This window comes from Xyrauchen texanus, chromosome 9, assembly GCF_025860055.1.
Source record: "Xyrauchen texanus isolate HMW12.3.18 chromosome 9, RBS_HiC_50CHRs, whole genome shotgun sequence".
NCBI classification, from domain to species: Eukaryota; Metazoa; Chordata; class Actinopteri; order Cypriniformes; family Catostomidae; genus Xyrauchen; species Xyrauchen texanus.
The window spans coordinates 7,826,863-7,844,201 of record NC_068284.1 but is presented as its reverse complement, the minus strand read 5'-3'; the positions used below and the strand labels follow the sequence as shown (position 1 = coordinate 7,844,201).

At 38.1% G+C, this 17,339-nt stretch overlaps 1 protein-coding gene across 1 annotated transcript; it reads right to left on the bottom strand.

Moving 5' to 3' along the window:
• Positions 1-537: 537 nt before the first annotated feature.
• c8b (complement component 8, beta polypeptide) lies at positions 538-16,476 on the bottom strand. Its single transcript, XM_052133652.1, has 12 exons — positions 16,317-16,476; positions 15,933-16,053; positions 11,021-11,171; positions 8,483-8,624; positions 8,133-8,265; positions 6,461-6,658; positions 5,795-6,035; positions 3,071-3,199; positions 2,590-2,753; positions 1,735-1,888; positions 913-981; positions 538-777 (listed from the first exon to the last, which is right to left on the bottom strand). Exons 1-12 carry the CDS (start codon positions 16,379-16,381, stop codon positions 623-625), a joined length of 1,722 nt encoding a protein of 573 aa, XP_051989612.1. The 5' UTR covers positions 16,382-16,476; the 3' UTR covers positions 538-622.
• Between the last annotated feature and the right edge of the window lie 863 nt (positions 16,477-17,339).

Below are 17,339 nucleotides of genomic sequence, written 5' to 3'. Positions count from 1 at the left end.
CTGACCTACATTTTCTGAATCCAAAATAAAAAAAAAAAACCTTGGTATCCTTTGACAGCAAAACATTGAGGATGCATGCCAAGTTTTATCAAATTTCACCCATAGGGGGCAACAACAACAACTAAACCTGTTACAACTTTGCAATCGCTTGATGCATTTTGGCATGCATTTTCATTGAGGCAAGTGCTAACATATCCATGAGACAAGTCAACAAAAATGGCCAACAGCCAATTAGAATTCAGTTGCCGACAAATGTATTTGTGAATGTCCGATGGCTATGCAACTATGTAAATACATGCACAGTGTCTACAAGAAGCTGTGTGCCAAGTTTTGTGAGAGTAGGCTACCAGTTGGCGCTAATATTATAATAACTAATATTTTTTACTATTATCTCTGGAACTGTAAGAGCTAGAGAACGCATTAACCAATGGATTTCTATGCACTGGAATCAGTTTCCAGCTTTTATTACAGCTTTGCTCAAAGAAATAGTTTAATTGCCAACCATATTCGGTAGTGTAAATGACCCACAATAGGCAGTTTTCAGTAATGTATGTTGTGTGGTTTTATTAAACTACTTTATAAGTCTTTTCCATACAAAATGGGTTGATTGTAACATTGTACGTTAGAAGCAATCAGCTGATTCCTCTTGAGGTCCCAGGCACGTCACTCCACCATTCTGTGGGGCTGGATTGTTACACTGGCGGGTGCGACTCTGGGTTCTCTCTGTACAGGTGGACCATGAAGACCAACAGCTCCAACTGCCATCTACTGCCATTACTGGATGTGTAAAGAAAATGAAAAGAAAAAACTAAAATATTTACCATAATAAAATAAAACTACATTTAATGTCTTATGAACAATATATTCTATTATATCTCTCTATTATTATTAACATGGCACACACAGAAGCACCTTTTCTTTGAGTTATCTCACAGCTCACTCCCCTGAAACCAGCTGGACATACACACACACACCTGGAGCCTAATGAGAAAAATTTATGCAAAAAAAATATCATTTCAGTCAGGACCACTTTTGTCAAATATGATGTATTGATCATTTTAAGCAATCTGTTGGGAAATTATTTAACAAAGTTTATAAATCAAAAGCAGGATTTGTGATATTTAGAGTTTTTTTATTCTACATGGGGGCAGCCATGTTAGAATCACATGACCAGCTGAATACTCCTCGCTTAATCTCAGTAACTGTCCTGTTATTTGACACTTTCACTCATTGATTCAAGTCATCATGGCTGACTGTGAATACTACATTTCTACAACGACATCTGAAACTGAAAACTATTTATTTTAAATGATGCTGCATCCAAGCCTCTAGGTGTCAGTGTAAGCTGAAGATGACACAAAGACAAATTGAGTACACCTTTAAAATTTTAAATACATTGGCTGTGTGCTGATTTGCTTACTACCATACTATTCATACTACTATAGCACATATGGCAGAAGTAGTATAAGTAATATGCCATTCTGAACTCAGTCATACTTTGTGTTTTTAAGAGCCGCGTCAGCAGGGGGCAGTCAGTGTGCCTAAACAAATCACGCAAGCAGTGCAGCCACACAGAATGAGAGAACAGACATGTTCATCTGGATGAAGCACAAAAGAATACAGGGATCTTGAGATGTGTTTTGAAATTTTTCAACTACTTTTAACTTGACAGAGAGTCCTAAAAACCTGTCGTGCTTTGTTAGCTAGTTATTAATTGTTTATAGTTATTCTCACCTTTGAGGAGTGCTATTCCGTTATTCAAACAGGGCGAACAGCGACAGGAGCTGATTTCTCTCAGGTACTCGGCCAGAGCTCTCCTCAGGTTCTTCTTTAGGATGTTAGCATCAGAGATGTCTCGCGATGACACCAACTCATACAGTGGCTCTATCTGTAAAAATAGCTTGCATGCAACTTTTGCTGACTCAACTCTTACAGTATATCCTTGACTTTGCAATCTAAAAAGTGAAAATAACTTCAGTCATATAATAACAGAGGCATATTTTCAATATAGGATAAGATATTAAATTGCAAGTGTAAATTGAAAGTATTTGGTAAATCAGCTTTTTAATGCTTGAAAAAGCATTAAATTGAAATCTGAACCCCCGTACTCGAAACCGTGTGACCCGACCGATATCATTATATTTGATATATATCTAAGCACGTAAAGAGGTTGCAAAATGCTGTATTTCATTTAAGCATGGTAGGCAACATTCAATACGGTATAGTGTCCAGACAGATCTCACATTGAAATTGGTAGCAGTATGAAACCCTCAGAAACAACATGCTGACCTATGTAATCATTTTGTTGTAAAAGTTAACATAAACAGTTTTACACCTGCTCTAATAAAAAGCTAGACAGAGCACAATGAATAAAACAGAAAGCAGGTGTCTAGAGATGTCTTTTCATATGCGTCGTTCCCGTCAGGCTCAGGTCAGGTTGTAGAACTTATACAGAACGGTATACAGAAACTTATAAATTGCAGATTTTGCTTCAGAATTCAGTTGCACATCATCTCAAACAATTTTCCCTGAATCAAATGACGATTTAATGCATTTCATAGAAAAACAGATGTTCATTGAGAGGTTTACCTTCCTGTTGATAAAGTCAGGATTGTAGAAGACAGCATCACCCCATTGTTGCATGATGTCTGGAGTTGGTAGTTCTTTTGCTGCTAGACGTGAAACTGTCTCACTGTCACCTCCTCTCACCTTAATAATTAAATCTTCAACCATTTCATTGGATACACTGGAATCTGAATCACCATACACAGAACAGGAGTTTCGATGATCAATTCGGATTTCATGTAGACTTTAAACGAGTATTTCTTTGCTTGCCGCATCAAACGTATTTGCAAAAAGCAAACGGTTAAATTCTTCCATTGTATGGACAAACAGATGGTCCAGCACTAAACACACCATTGCAAGTAGTTGACTGTTGAGTCAGTGTTTACACTTTTTGCGGAAGTCAACCTACAAATGGCTTTCATCTATAAACATTCAAATGGCATAGAAGAAAGTATTTTAACATAAGTTAATTTATCTGAACTGTGGAGCTGTGGCTTTTCCTCACCTCCGAGTTCTTTCAGTAGACCTTTACAGCCACCTCCAGACAATCCTCCACTCACATACAGTCCATCAATGTTGACCCCAACTTTGAGTCCTAACTGAATACAGTTCTTGGTATCATCGAGCGTGTAGCCTAAATTTAAGACAGCACCAACACAATCAAAGTCACAGTTTTATTTGTCATACAATTGCAAATGTACCGTACTTGTACTGTGCATTCATACTGTATAAGAAGAAGAAAGTATATGTAAGTTATTCTATGTACAGTAGATGGCAAATATTAATCATAGCAACAGTTCATACAGGTCATGTTAATCAAGCTGCAATAAGCTGATGCACAGCTGATCATGAAGTCTACCAATACAATCCAGACACTTATCAGAGCGGTCCTATTTAAGTTCATTTATTTATTGCTTTAGCTGCCTTTCCATTGCATGAATGCAAGCTGCACTTAACATCCTCCTCCATCCCCAGCTCCACTTCTTATATGGCAGCTTTGCCTTTTAGTTTTCTCTATATCTGCCTTGTTGTTCTGTGCTCTAAGAATACAGATGATTGCCAGTTGGAATTCCTATCTTCAATGTGTTATTGCACCTTGTTCTTGATTTACCAACTTGATATACAATATTTGAAGTTCTATTACATGTCCATTTAATTAATTATGCAAAAAGGATTGTACAATGTTGCACTGTCAGAATTATTTAAAAAAAGAAATTATACAATGTTGTAATACAGGAAATAAAAAAGTATGTGCACCCTTTGGAATTCCTGCATTTATGTATACATTTGTATTAAAATCTGGTTTGATCTTCAACTAAGTTATAAAAATGAACACACTGATTTAACATATAACACACAAATTATTGTATACTTCTTGTACACATTGAATACATCATTCAAACATTCACAGTATAAAGTATGTGAACCTCTAGGCTAATTACATCAACAAAAGCTAATTAGAGTCAGGAGTTGGCAAACCTGGCATCCAGTTAATGAAACGAGACTGGAGGTGTGGGTTAGAGCTACTTTGACTTATAAAAAGCACTCAAAAATTTTGAGTTTGCCATTCAGAAGAAGCATCTGCTGATGTGGACCATGCCTTGCAAAAAAGAGATTTCAGAAGACCTACAATTAAGAATTGTTCCCTTGCTTTAAGCTGGAAAGGGTTACAAATTTATCTTGAAGAGCTTAGATATTCATCTGTACACAATTAGACAAACTGTCTATAAATGGAGACAATTTTGTACTGTGGCTACTTGTATTTGTAAAACATTAAACAGGCATAGTGTCCATGGCAGGACACCATGAAGGAAACCTCTGCTTTCCAACAAAAAACATTGCCGCATGCCTGAAGTTTGCCAAAGACCACCTGGACAATTCACAACACTACTGGTAAAATGTTTTGTGGACTGATAAAACTAAGGTTGAATTGTTTGGGAAGAACACACAACACTGTATATGGCGTAAAAAGGCTACTGCATACCAACATGAAAACATCATCCCCATGATGAAGTATGGTGGAGGGAGCATCATGATTTGGGGAGCTTTGCTGCTTCGGGCTTGGACTGCTTGCATCATTGTGGGAAAAATTAATTCCCAAGTTAATCAAGATATCCTACAGGATAATGTCAGGGTGGTTGAAGCTCAGTAGAAGTTGGGTGATACAGCAGGACAATGACCATAAAAATCTAAGTAAATCCTCTACAGAATGGCTTCAAAAAAAGAAAATTCAACTTTTGAAGTGGCCCAGTCAGAGCCCAGACATTAACCCAGTAGAGATGCTGTGGAATGACTTCGAGAGCCATTCACACCAGCAATCCTAAAAATATAGCTGAGTTGAAGCAGTTCCGTATGGTACAATGGTCCAAAATTCCTTCTGAACATTGTGCAGGTCTAATCCGCAGCTACCAGAAACACTTGGTTGAGGTTATTGCTGCCAAAGGAGGATTGACCAGTTATTAAATCCAAGGATACACTGTGAAAGTTTAATGGTATGTGTTCAATAGAGAAATAAAAGATTTGTTTGTGTGTTGTTAGCTTAAGCACATTGTGTTCATCTATACTTGTGGCTTTGATGAAGATGAGATTACATTTTATCACCAATTAATGCAGAAAACCAGCTAATTCCAAAGGGTTCACATACTTTTTCTTTCCACTGTTTATTTGCTGGATCTGTTCTGTTACCCCTAGGGAGAGGGAGTTAATTATTTGCACTCCCTGTTGAGAGTTTGCCCAGAACAGAACCATACTGCCAACACCAACAGATTGCTTCAATTGTCTATAAGTGAATAAAGGATTCGTTCAAGTTTTCAAGTAGTATTCATTTGATGGAAGTGTTCCTGAAATTAGTTTAGATAAGGAAAGAACATGCTTTAAAATAAATAAATACATAATAATAATATACAGAATGCCCAAAGGCACACTGAATTTTCTAGAATGATTGTGCAAAATCAGCATGAACTGTGCATGTTCCTGTAGCTGGTAGATCATGGTGCTTGTAACGGTTGTGTAAGTTGTGGGTTCTATTCCTAGGGAGTGCCTACATTTATTTAATGTACAGCATAATTTAAAGCAACATGAGTCAATTTGAAATAAAAGTATCTGTCAAATGCATAAATGTAATGTAATGTGACTGCATGTGCAATCATTGTAGACTTAAGCTTTTGGTTCACAGTTTACTAGTTCAACAACCTACAGTATTCTGCTTTCCAACTAATTTTTTTCTTACCGGATTTTTCTAATTTCTCCTCATTGAGCACAACAGTATACTCAAAGTCTCCACCGAGCATTGCCTCTTTTATGAAATGCGTCCCATAGTCGCTGTACAGCTGCCGGTACTCGCCATATGTGTACTCCAATGGCAGGGAGTGCAGGCGGGACAGGAACTCAGGGTGTAACATCAGCTTTTCTGTCTTTAAAGCATATCGTGCTAGCTCAAGCTCAGAGTGGGCACGGATAAATTTCTTTTTCTGAGGACAACAAATAAAGTCAGATAAAGATAGTGTAAGATGTCACAGTTTGGGCATGGGTTTAATATGTTATAAGCCAAAATGACATCTGTTTCTTCTTTATATTTGATATAATTTCTAGTTTGTGGTGTTTGCTAAGGCAAATGTCTTTGCTCATACTATAAACAGAGTTTCCCCCAGCTGATGTAAAAATTGGCCAAAAAAGTGCCATAGATTGGCACTGATCATGGAGCAGCACAGCAACCATATAGCAACCACATACAGTAGCAATGCCCTGGTATCCACCCACAACACCCCAGCATTGTGCTTGTAGGTTTTGCATGGGCAAACACATTCAAATATTCTTCAGAAAATTTAAAAATCGAATTTAACCAAGATAGTCCTCATCCTATTACTAATGAAGTAGTAGTAGATACACATCTTACCGTCCCTGCAAAGCTGCGCATCTTCTTCACTGACTTCTTGTACTTGTGGTCATTATAATTAAAACCGAATTCAAAAACATTAGGAAAAGCAATTCCAATAGAGACACTGGTCTTGGACAGAGTTGCCTTGCTTTCACTTGTAGAGAAGTCACTGTATGACTCAAATGCCTCCAGCTTGAAATCATAGGAGCCTTTTGACTGTAAATAACAAAAGAGAATTATATCCCACATAAATACAGCCTCGACAATAGCTAGTTATTAGCTAGTTCTTAACTAGTATCGCTAGATGATACACCTTCACCAAAGAAGTACCGTAATTTCCGGACTATAAGCCGCAACTTTTTTCCCACGCTTTGAACCTCGCGGCTTATACAATGACGCGGCTAATATATGGATTTTTCCCGCTAAATGTCATATATATATATATATATATATATATATATATATATATATATATATATATATATATATAAATATTAAAAAAACATTCTGTGACGTGCTCAGTTTTTTGGCGGCGTGAAGCTTTCATTAGACCAATGAAATTGCCGAACGGGTTAAGGTCAAAACAACTTTTTTGTTTACTGTTTAGATTAAATCGAGCGGCTCAAACTTCCCATCATTCTGATTACGGTAGTAATTTTGTCACCCTCACCATGGCAAAGACATGGAGAAACGCATATGATGCTGCTTTCAAGTTGAAGGCGATTGATCTGGCTGTTGAAAAGGAAATAGAGCTGCTGCACGGGAGCTTGGTCTTAATGAGTCGATGATAAGACGCTGGAAACAGCAGCGTGAGGAATTGACTCAGTGCAAAAAGACAACTAAATCTGAGGCTATTCAACTCCGACACCGAAGGAGATGACTTCAGTGGTTTCAGTGCACAGGACGAGGAAGATAGTGACCAATGACTTTCTTGGTAGGCTACTGTTTACTGCAAATGTTTTATTACAAGCCGTGTGTGGCAGCGGGGGCGTGGTCAAGCGCCCGTCCGGGAGAGAAAAGCTGTAAGGGCGCTTACACCTGCGCTAAATTATGTCTAACACCGGTGTCTAATTTCAAGTGCCCTGCTTCACGTGTCCTTCTTGGGAAAACTGTCACACGGGCACCAGTGTGACAGTTTTCAGCAGGGCACTTGACGTTCCAGGTAAGGCTTTTAATGGCCACAGCAATGTTTACAATCAATTTTATAAAGTTTCTCAATTCCTCTATGCGCCAACACTAGACTGACGTGTGTCACTCTCTCAGCTCTGTGGCTGCTGCCTTTTATGCCGCTCTCCCCATGCTTACTGAAATTAGACACCGGTGTTAGACATAATTTAGCTCAGGTGTAAGCGCCCTTACCGCTTTTCTCTCCCGGACGGGCGCTTGACCACGCCCCCGCTGCCACACCGTGTTTCGTTAAAGCCCATTTATTTTTGTTACAAGCCGTGTTTCGTTAAAGCCTGAGTAAAGTTCATTTGTTTCAATGTACCGGTAGGCACCTGCGGCTTATAGACAGGTGCGGCTTATTTATGTTCAAAATAATATTTTATTTAAAAATCAGTGGGTGCGGCTTATATTCGGGTGCGCTCAATAGTCCGGAATTTACGGGGGTACTCATTTTTGAACAAATGTAACTAGTTTTTGTAGCATGTAATGTGCAATATTGTGTGGTAATTGAGGAGAGACATGCCTCTATTGTGTACTGTTGTAGATTATATGGCTTCCTGAAGCGAACGTCCTGAATAAAATTAGGCAAGCAGCTACCAGCATAGTAGCGGTTGTCAAGCACCACTGCCTCCAGATTCCCATTCAAGATGTTAATTCTACAAATGAAAAGACACAATCTCTTTTCATTTGATCCAAATATAATGTTCAGGTTTATTAACTGATTGTACACTGGACATCAAGTGGTGACCCAGCATTCAATTGGCAATATATTTAAGGTGCACTCAGTAACTTGTCTTTGTGTCATCTTGGACTTACCAATGGAGCCTATGGATTAGTGCAATTTGTGATTATAGAAGTGTATCAAAATCTCACCCTTTAGCCAGATTTTCTATTCCATAATACTCTTTAGTTGGCTGATTACATGCTTTGTGCACTTTATCACATTTCTGTTCATCAGATCCATCACCACAGTCATCATCACCATTACAGAGAAGACCCTCCAACACACAGCGACCTGTTAAAACAGACACATCTTAAAAAAAATATGGTATCTGATGAAATATGAAGATATCTTGTCTTTATACTTCTATATGAGAAGAGAGTCAGTGTCATTGCACTGGAATAAAATTTTCAAAGCAAGTGACATCGGCAAACAAATGCTTCTAAAGCGTTTTTCAGTCCTGACTTCACTTTTTTAAACCCGTTTTGTCAATGACTAATCTACTGCCTTCTACTGCTTCGGATCGCCTTTAGGTAAAATGCTGCCCATAACTGCTGGTCTAGGATCAGTTTTCTTTTCTCAAATCCAAATGCAGAGAAAAAATGGCTCAGCTGGCTGGCACTAGATCAGTGGCTGGGGCAAATTATTCATTTGCCATGCACATGTGCACAGAAAATGTCTTAATGTCATGATTATATTTTTCAATAAACTTTTTTTAAATAAATAAAATCAGTGTAATTTATGGGTCAAAATGTATTTTTTTTTTTTTTATTATTATTATTCAATTGGGATAACATTAAAAACAAACGCATTCTTGATGTTGAAAATAGATTTTTTTATGACATCTATATCCAGAAATGATGGTTTTTCAGAAAATGCATATGCAGAGATAACAGATTTCCCTCACGTAAGGTACTTTTGGGTTGGCAACCAATTTATCAAGTAAAAAAAAAATGGACATATCAAGTCCCCCATAATCAAAACGAGCAAGTGCAACGTGCTAGTGGTGAACAAATAAATATGCAGGAAAAGATAAATACACTTGAATAAATGCAAACATGTCTAATGGGAGAAGCGCTTGTCAGTAACTCGGCAGAATTTGATCAATGTCAAAATACTGGAACATTCGGTAGCAACATGTCAATCTCACATGTCATCATGCTGAATGTTTGACAACCACAAAGTATCCAAATACATTATGTCTTCCTTCATATCTAATGTTTCATCATTTAAAACCTAACAAACTTATTTATAATTTATAATATATATATAATTTATAAATGGCACTTGGTCTATCATACCTAATGTACACTCACCTAAAGGATTATTAGGAACACCATACTAATACTGTGTTTGACCCCCTTTCGCCTTCAGAACTGCCTTAATTCTACGTGGCATTGATTCAATAAGGTGCTGAAAGCATTCTTTAGAAATGTTGGCCCATATTGATAGGATAGCATCTTGCAGTTGATGGAGATTTGTGGGATGCACATCCAGGCCACGAAGCTCCCGTTCCACCACATCCCAAAGATGCTCTATTGGGTTGAGATCTGGTGACTGTGGGGGCCATTTTAGTACAGTGAACTCATTGTCATGTTCAAGAAACCAATTTGAAATGATTCGAGCTTTGTGACATGGTGCATTCTCCTGCTGGAAGTAGCCATCAGAGGATGGGTACATGGTGGCCATAAAGGGATGGACATGGTCAGAAACAATGCTCAGGTAGGCCGTGGCATTTAAACGATGCCCAATTGGCACTAAGGGGCCTAAAGTGTGCCAAGAAAACATCCCCCACACCATTACACCACCACCACCAGCCTGCACAGTGGTAACAAGGCATGATGGATCCATGTTCTCATTCTGTTTATGCCAAATTCTGACTCTACCATCTGAATGTCTCAACAGAAATCGAGACTCATCAGACCAGGCAACATTTTTCCAGTCTTCAACTGTCCAATTTTGGTGAGCCCTTGCAAATTGTAGCCTCTTTTTCCTATTTGTAGTGGAGATGAGTGGTACCCGGTGGGGTCTTCTGCTGTTGTAGCCCATCCGCCTCAAGGTTGTGCATGTTGTGGCTTCACAAATGCTGCTGCATACCTCGGTTGTAATGAGTGTTTATTTCAGGCAAAGTTGCTCTTCTATCAGCTTGAATCAGTCGGCCCATTCTCCTCTGACCTCTAGCATCAACAAGGCATTTTCGCCCACAGGACTGCCGCATACTGGATGTTTTTCCCTTTTCACACCATTCTTTGTAAACCCTAGAAATGGTTGTGCGTGAAAATCCCAGTAACTGAGCAGATTGTGAACCGGCCTGGCCCGTCTGGCACCAACAACCATGCCACGCTCAAAATTGCTTAAATCAACTTTCTTTCCCATTCTGACATTCAGTTTGGAGTTCAGGAGATTGTCTTGACCAGGACCACACCCCTAAATGCATTGAAGCAACTGCCATGTGATTGGTTGATTAGATAATTGCATTAATGAGAAATTGAACAGGTGTTCCTAATAATCCTTTAGGTGAGTGTATATCTAATGTAATGACATTCATACAATTCTAAATTTAAGTGTCCATAATTTTGGGGCCACTGAGTATGGACCCAAAATAAACAATTAATTATTGTATTTCATGTATGTTTTATTTGTCTTCATCTTGCAGTTATTTGAATTGTTCAGTGTTGATGAATGGTCACCTGTGATGGTACAGCGGAAGCCCTGGCATAAAGGAGTGCGAGTCTGACATGAGTATCGAGATGGAGGAGTGCAAGGCTCCTCCTCTCTGCCGTGATCATGACACGGTTCTCCTCCAAACTCAGATGGCTGGATCACTGTGGCATAGCGATACTGAAGAGATAAAAGTCATTGAGAGACATGCACAGACACAAAAATCAATCAAGTTAAACTCTCAAATTATTTTGTTTGATCTTGAACATGTACATAAATATGTCGTTTATGAACAGATACCTGTAGTAACATGACCTATCTACGATATGCTATATTTTCTGTAAAAATTTAATGTTAGTGACGTCTTTAAGTAAAATTTGTCTATCAAAATGTATACTATTTTTATACACTGCAAAAAATAGTAACATAAAATTATTACCTCAAGGATAATTTTCTACTAGATCTAACACATTAATTGATTTCCGGTTATATAACCTAAGTAAATTAAGGGTCCGGCAAGAGTTGGCCCCCAAAGACATGCCCCTGTCCTCAAGGCTGCAATATTGTTGGCAGGGCTATTGCCCCTTTGCCCCAGCAACTGCTGCTGACTGGCAGGAGGCATCCAAACTCACTGCTGTCATTTCCTCCACCCTCAAGAGGAGCAGGAGGAGGAAGAGAAGGGTCCGTGTGGCTAGGTCTGACCCTTAGACAGCAGCCTTTCCTGACCCCTGCCCAGCCGCCGACACCCAGTCAGACTCCTGCCAACAGGCATCCGCCAAGCCCACGCCGGTCCCCTGCCAACAGGCGTCCACTGAGCCCATGCCTGACCCCTGCCAGGAGGTGTCTGCCAAGCCAGCACCTTACCGCTGCCAGAAGGTGTCTGCAAATCCAATGCCTGTCCTGGTCCTGTCCCCAGCGGTCGCCCTGAGTCTGACTTGATCCTGTTCCCATTGGCCACTGCAAAGTCTGACCCGAACCTGTCCCTATCACCCGCTGGTGAGTCTGACCCAGCCCTGTCTCCAGCAGCCACCACTGACCAAATATCTCCCCTGCGGCCACCATCAACCCTGTCTACATCCTATCCTGAGGCTGCCTGACCTTATCCTTGTCCTGGAACTGCCTGACCTCATCCCGTTTCTTTTCAGTAGCTTTTCAGTAAATTTGTTTGCTATCCAGTTTTTAATCAGAACTAAAGATGTCTGTCTCACAAATGAATCACTCATCTGAGTCAGTTCTTTACAAAGAATCGGTCACACGTTATAGCAAAAAGGTCTGAATCAGTTTGTGATTCAATCTGAATGTCTCACAAAGCTCAGGTGCAGGCTGCTGAATCATTTGATGTGCACTTTCACTTGACAACACTCTCAAGGAATATTTTTAAATATGGAAAATAAAGATAACACTGGTTGCAGTGGATCTACAATCAATGGAAACCAAACCTGCAAATGTATCCTATCGTATTTGCCAGTGATAAAAGGTCTTTATTAAGTTTAACATGTGTACAGCTTGAATGGCAATGCAGGTAACCACCAAAAGAGTATAAAAATGATAAGTAGCCTACACGAAAACACATCAAAGAAGTACCATGGCATTACCATGTTTTTTGGAGATGCACCATTACCTGGGAGGCCCATGTTAATACAGAGATATACAAATAAGGTAGTCATATAGTGAAGTGCCATAGTAGTACCATGGTATCCTTTGAGCACAAACATTTAAGCCTACACCTTCAGATCAAAATATTTTTAAGATCATGAGAAACATTTCAGTCAAGTGTTTCAAAACTGTTGAATGGTAGTGTACATTCAATTGTAAATGAATGTGGTAATCATATATCAATTGACCTCTGATTAGAGGCTTCCAGTACATACAGAAATATACAACAGCAAGACAGAATTACAGGATAAGATGAATAATATATGAGTTTTTATACATGAATGTGCAAAGGAAATTATGTTCAAATAGGTATTGTAGAGGGAGTAGTATCAATACGAATAATGAAATGTAAAAATAGTGATTTTTAATTTTGAACACATGTGTTTGTATAGGTAGCATGTATAAATATGAAATATTTTTACATGCACATACATTTTATAATGCACCTGTATGGCTCTATACTGTACTGTACTATACTGTACCATGGCTTTGATAAACATTATGTGAATAAGTATTTTAGATGCTTTGTCTATGACAGTATGCTCTGTGCATCTGGTTGAAAAAATATGAAGTGACTTAATTGTTTCAAGCTACTTTTTGCGTGTAGCTTGTAGTGTAACTTGCTACTTTCTCTAAAGTGTAGCTTTTAGCTTTGCTTAACTACATTTTCTGTTGAGTAGTTTGTAGTTTAGCTTGCTATATTTTTGATTAGCTTGCCCAACACTGGCTCTCTTTCCCCATACGTGCTCTGCATGTGCTAAGAACTTTAGACTGCTCGTTGCTTTTCCACTCATTGCTGAAAGACTCATTGCTTTTCCACCCGGGCTGCATTCCATTTCAAATTTGTATCCCCTTCCCTAGCAAACAGCACTCCGTCTCATGGACTCGGATGTACATCACTGCCAGTGTTGGGAGGGTTACTTTTGAAATGTATTCACTACAGATTACAGAATACATGCTGTAAAATGTTATTTGTAACATATTTCATTAGATTACTCAAGATTAGTAATGTATTCTAAATACTTTGGATTACTTCTTCAGCACTGGTAGATTTTTTCACTTGTTTTGACTATAAAAACTCAAAATACACATGTTAAAAATAAAATAAAAATTCTCTGAAAAACCCAATTATATTGTGCAGTGTTGTTTCTAAAACAAGATAAATCAAATTGATCTTGTTTTAAGAATTTTTTGATATTTTTACAGGAAAACAATAAAAAAATGATCATCAAGAATATGATTTTTACCCTAATATCAAAGCTCTTACAAGAAAAAAAGAAATTATGATCCAACGGGAATTTTCTTGATAAAAAAATATGTTCGTGTCTGGTAACACGTGCATGTAAAATGGCTAGAAATAGCATTTTAGCTTAGCGTAAAGCTAACAATTTACACAAGGTTTATTTCTATTTCTTCTGATCCAAACTTACTTCAAACTTACTTCTCTGTCTGCTCGTATGAATGTAACACATCACAAGAAAGTGTTTCACCGCTGTTCAAATGCATGTTCAAATGGGGGGTGTTCGCTGTCCTTTTCTGCATATTGCGCGCACCGTTTTGTGGTCCGTTCTGCATAACGCGGCGGCTCATTATAGCTTACCGCTAATTCAGTCCGTTTCGTGGGCGACCCACTGGCCCGCTCAGATGCCAGATTACCAGTCCAGCCCTGCACATAGGCTATAACTGTGTGATAAACAGTTTAAAGTAGCTACAAGTATTATGCTGTTAAATCCCAAAATAACTTTTCTAAACTGCTTAACTGACCTAAATTCACTTCCATCATACTTTGGAGTTGTGTGGGAGTGGAGTTGATGAAGCGTGATATGCTGTCACGTCGCGATCGTGTTGCATTGTGGGATATGGAGCTGCCTGAAGTGTACATCAGAGTAGCCTCGCTCCCTTGGCCAAAATCGAGGGGTTGAGGGTCTATCAACAGAAACTTCCCTCGCTCACTTAACGAAGTGAAATGGACTTCCAAAATGCCGTTGGAGATTCCCCGAGGGGAAGTGCTTAGGGGAGTTAGCGAGTAGATGTTAAAGGTGAAGTGGAACGCAGCCCCGTATTCTGACAAGTCCCGCCTCCTACATCATAATTGGCTATTAGGAACTGCTTACAAGCGCTCTGCGATTGGACAGTTGAGCTAGCTACAGCAACCATCTAAAAATATCATCTTGCGCGCAGAAAATGTTTGTGCGCTCAATATCATCTTACGCGCGCAGAACATTTTTGTACACTCAATATAATCTTACACGCGCAGAACATTTTTGAACGCTCAATATCATCTTGCGCGCAGAACATTTTTGAACGCTCAATATCATCTTGCGTGCAGAAAACTTTTGTACGCTCAATATCATCTTGCGTGCAGAAAACTTTTGTACGCTCAATATAATCTTACACGCGCAAAACATTATTGAACGCTCAATATCATCTTGCGCGCAGAACATTTTTGAATGCTCAATATCATCTTGCGTGCAGAAAACTTTTTGAATGCTCAATATCATCTTAAGCACAGAAAAGTTTTGTACGCTCAATATCATCTTGCATGTGCAGATTTTGGCACAAATATAACTCCATAACATGGCAGACCAAACAGGCTGGTAATGACCAGATTTCTCTCCCAATGTCAACAAGTAATGAGCAGTGTTGGGTAAGCTTCTCTAAAAAGTTATTAATTACTAACTACTAATTACATCTTTTACATTGTAATTCGATTACTGTACCAATTACTCTGACTGAAAAGTAATTGGATTACCAATTAATTACTTTTTAAAACCCAAATCAACCTCGACCTGATGAAGAATACAGGGAGAATATAAGGATAGACATGAAACTTCATCCATCCATCCATCCATCGTCAACCGCTTATCCTGTGTACAGGGTCACGGGGGGCTGGAGCCTATCCCAGCTAACATTGGGCGAAAGGCGGGGGACACCCTGGACAGGTCGCCAGTCCATCGCAGACATGAAACTTAATTTTTTCAAATAAATCATATTAAATCACATAAATTATTCTTGAACTGGCCAAAGCATTTAAGGGAGCAGCGATAAATTATAAAATTTATATTTTAACATTAGACTTTAATTTTACTGTTGTTTTTTTGATAGAATTGTTCTATTGTCTATACAATTTTTAACACAAATACTTTAGAAGTAACTCTTACTTTACTTTTTATTTAAGGAAAAGTAATATAATTAGTTATTAATTACTTAGTAATGCAACACACCCAACACTGGTAATAGTTTAGCCTAATATGTGATTAATAATACATGAGACATATTTCTCACCCTCTTCTTGTGGCAGGGGTCACACCGTGTCCATGAAGACCATTCTGACATTAAACAGTCCACAGGGCCTAGAGATTGTTTTTGAGTGTTCCTGTTTTCTGAACTACAAACTATTAAGGCACTGGTGGAAGTAAAAATAAAACAATTTTTATACTAGATCAAATTATTTTTAGAACACAAATTCAGAACCTACTATTTACAACAAATATAACATTTACAACTAAAACATTAAGAATAATAAATACAATGTACTCTAACAGCAAATATTAAACTTGAAATGTTATAGACTAACAGACACAATCAATGCTTGACGGTAAAGTGAACCCAAAACACTGGGAAAAATATCATACGCTCACACTCAAAGTTAAATGAATTCATACATACCATATAATGGCCAAACAAAGTTTTGCTGTGCTGTGAGCTAAATTTGCTGTTGAAAAACGGGGCATTGTAACATCAAGGAAACCTAGACGGACTAGAATAGATTAGTCAGTAACCGACCTTAAAACTCGAACCTACCCAACAACCCCTCCTCTCATCTCTGACAACAGAAAACACTTTCGTACACAAGGGACAACACTGCAGTTACATTGCACACCCATTGATGTGTTTATGTATGGCATAACACACATTTTGGCTTGCATTTTGTTTTGGCACAGACATTGCAGTGCAATTTTTGCAGTAAAACTTCCAGGGAAAAAGTGTATGATGAGCTATAAGAAGACTAGAGCAAAATGTTAACAATATCACATCATGTAAAGTGTTTCGCTAAGTATCTTTTAAGCATAGAACAAATGTAAAAACTCCAAAGACTTTTCAAGGATTTGTTCAAATAAAGATGAGAAATTGACGTCTTTATTTCTGGTAAATGAGTCAGAATGGATCAATAGATAATTGTTTGTTTTGAGCGGTTTTCAATATAACCTTTGGACTTCTAGCTAAATATTAGACATTTGAATTTAGTGACTTTATGCCTGCATTTTTTTTTTGCACAAAACCACTATTATATCTTCTAATTAATGAACTATATTAATTCATGAACTTATCTTAGTAGTTTTGTTCATGATTGATCACTTGACAACCTTTTATTTATTAAAAAGAAATATTTTTATTTAAATTTTTATCTTTCCAACTGCAGGATTAATAAACGCTCTCTTTGCACATGATGGTGTTGATGTAAGACATGATCATGCAGGAAAGTGCTGCTCTAAGCTGGACGCAACATGAGATTTACCTCAAAATAAAATATGCAGCGCAATTTCATATAATACTAAAAATACATTGGATAACATTTAACTAACTAAATAATAATTTAAAAAAAAGATGGATATAATCTTTGTTTTCTTATAGCACAGTAACATAATTAATTTAGTTTGAGCCGATATTGCCATTTTTTCTAATCAACAT

What these genes read in the sequence shown, in the direction of transcription:
- c8b (XM_052133652.1), bottom strand. Translation starts at nt 16,381, where the DNA reads ATGCCCCGTTTTTCAACAGCAAATTTAGCTCACAGCACAGCAAAACTT. An exon ending in ATAGAAAATCTGGCTAAAGG is followed by an intron (nt 8,266 to 8,482) that starts GTGAGATTTTGA and finishes TTTCATTTGTAG; the next exon opens with AATTAACATCTTGAATGGGA. An exon ending in GGAGAAATTAGAAAAATCCG is followed by an intron (nt 3,200 to 5,794) that starts GTAAGAAAAAAA and finishes TCTTAAATTTAG; the next exon opens with GCTACACGCTCGATGATACC.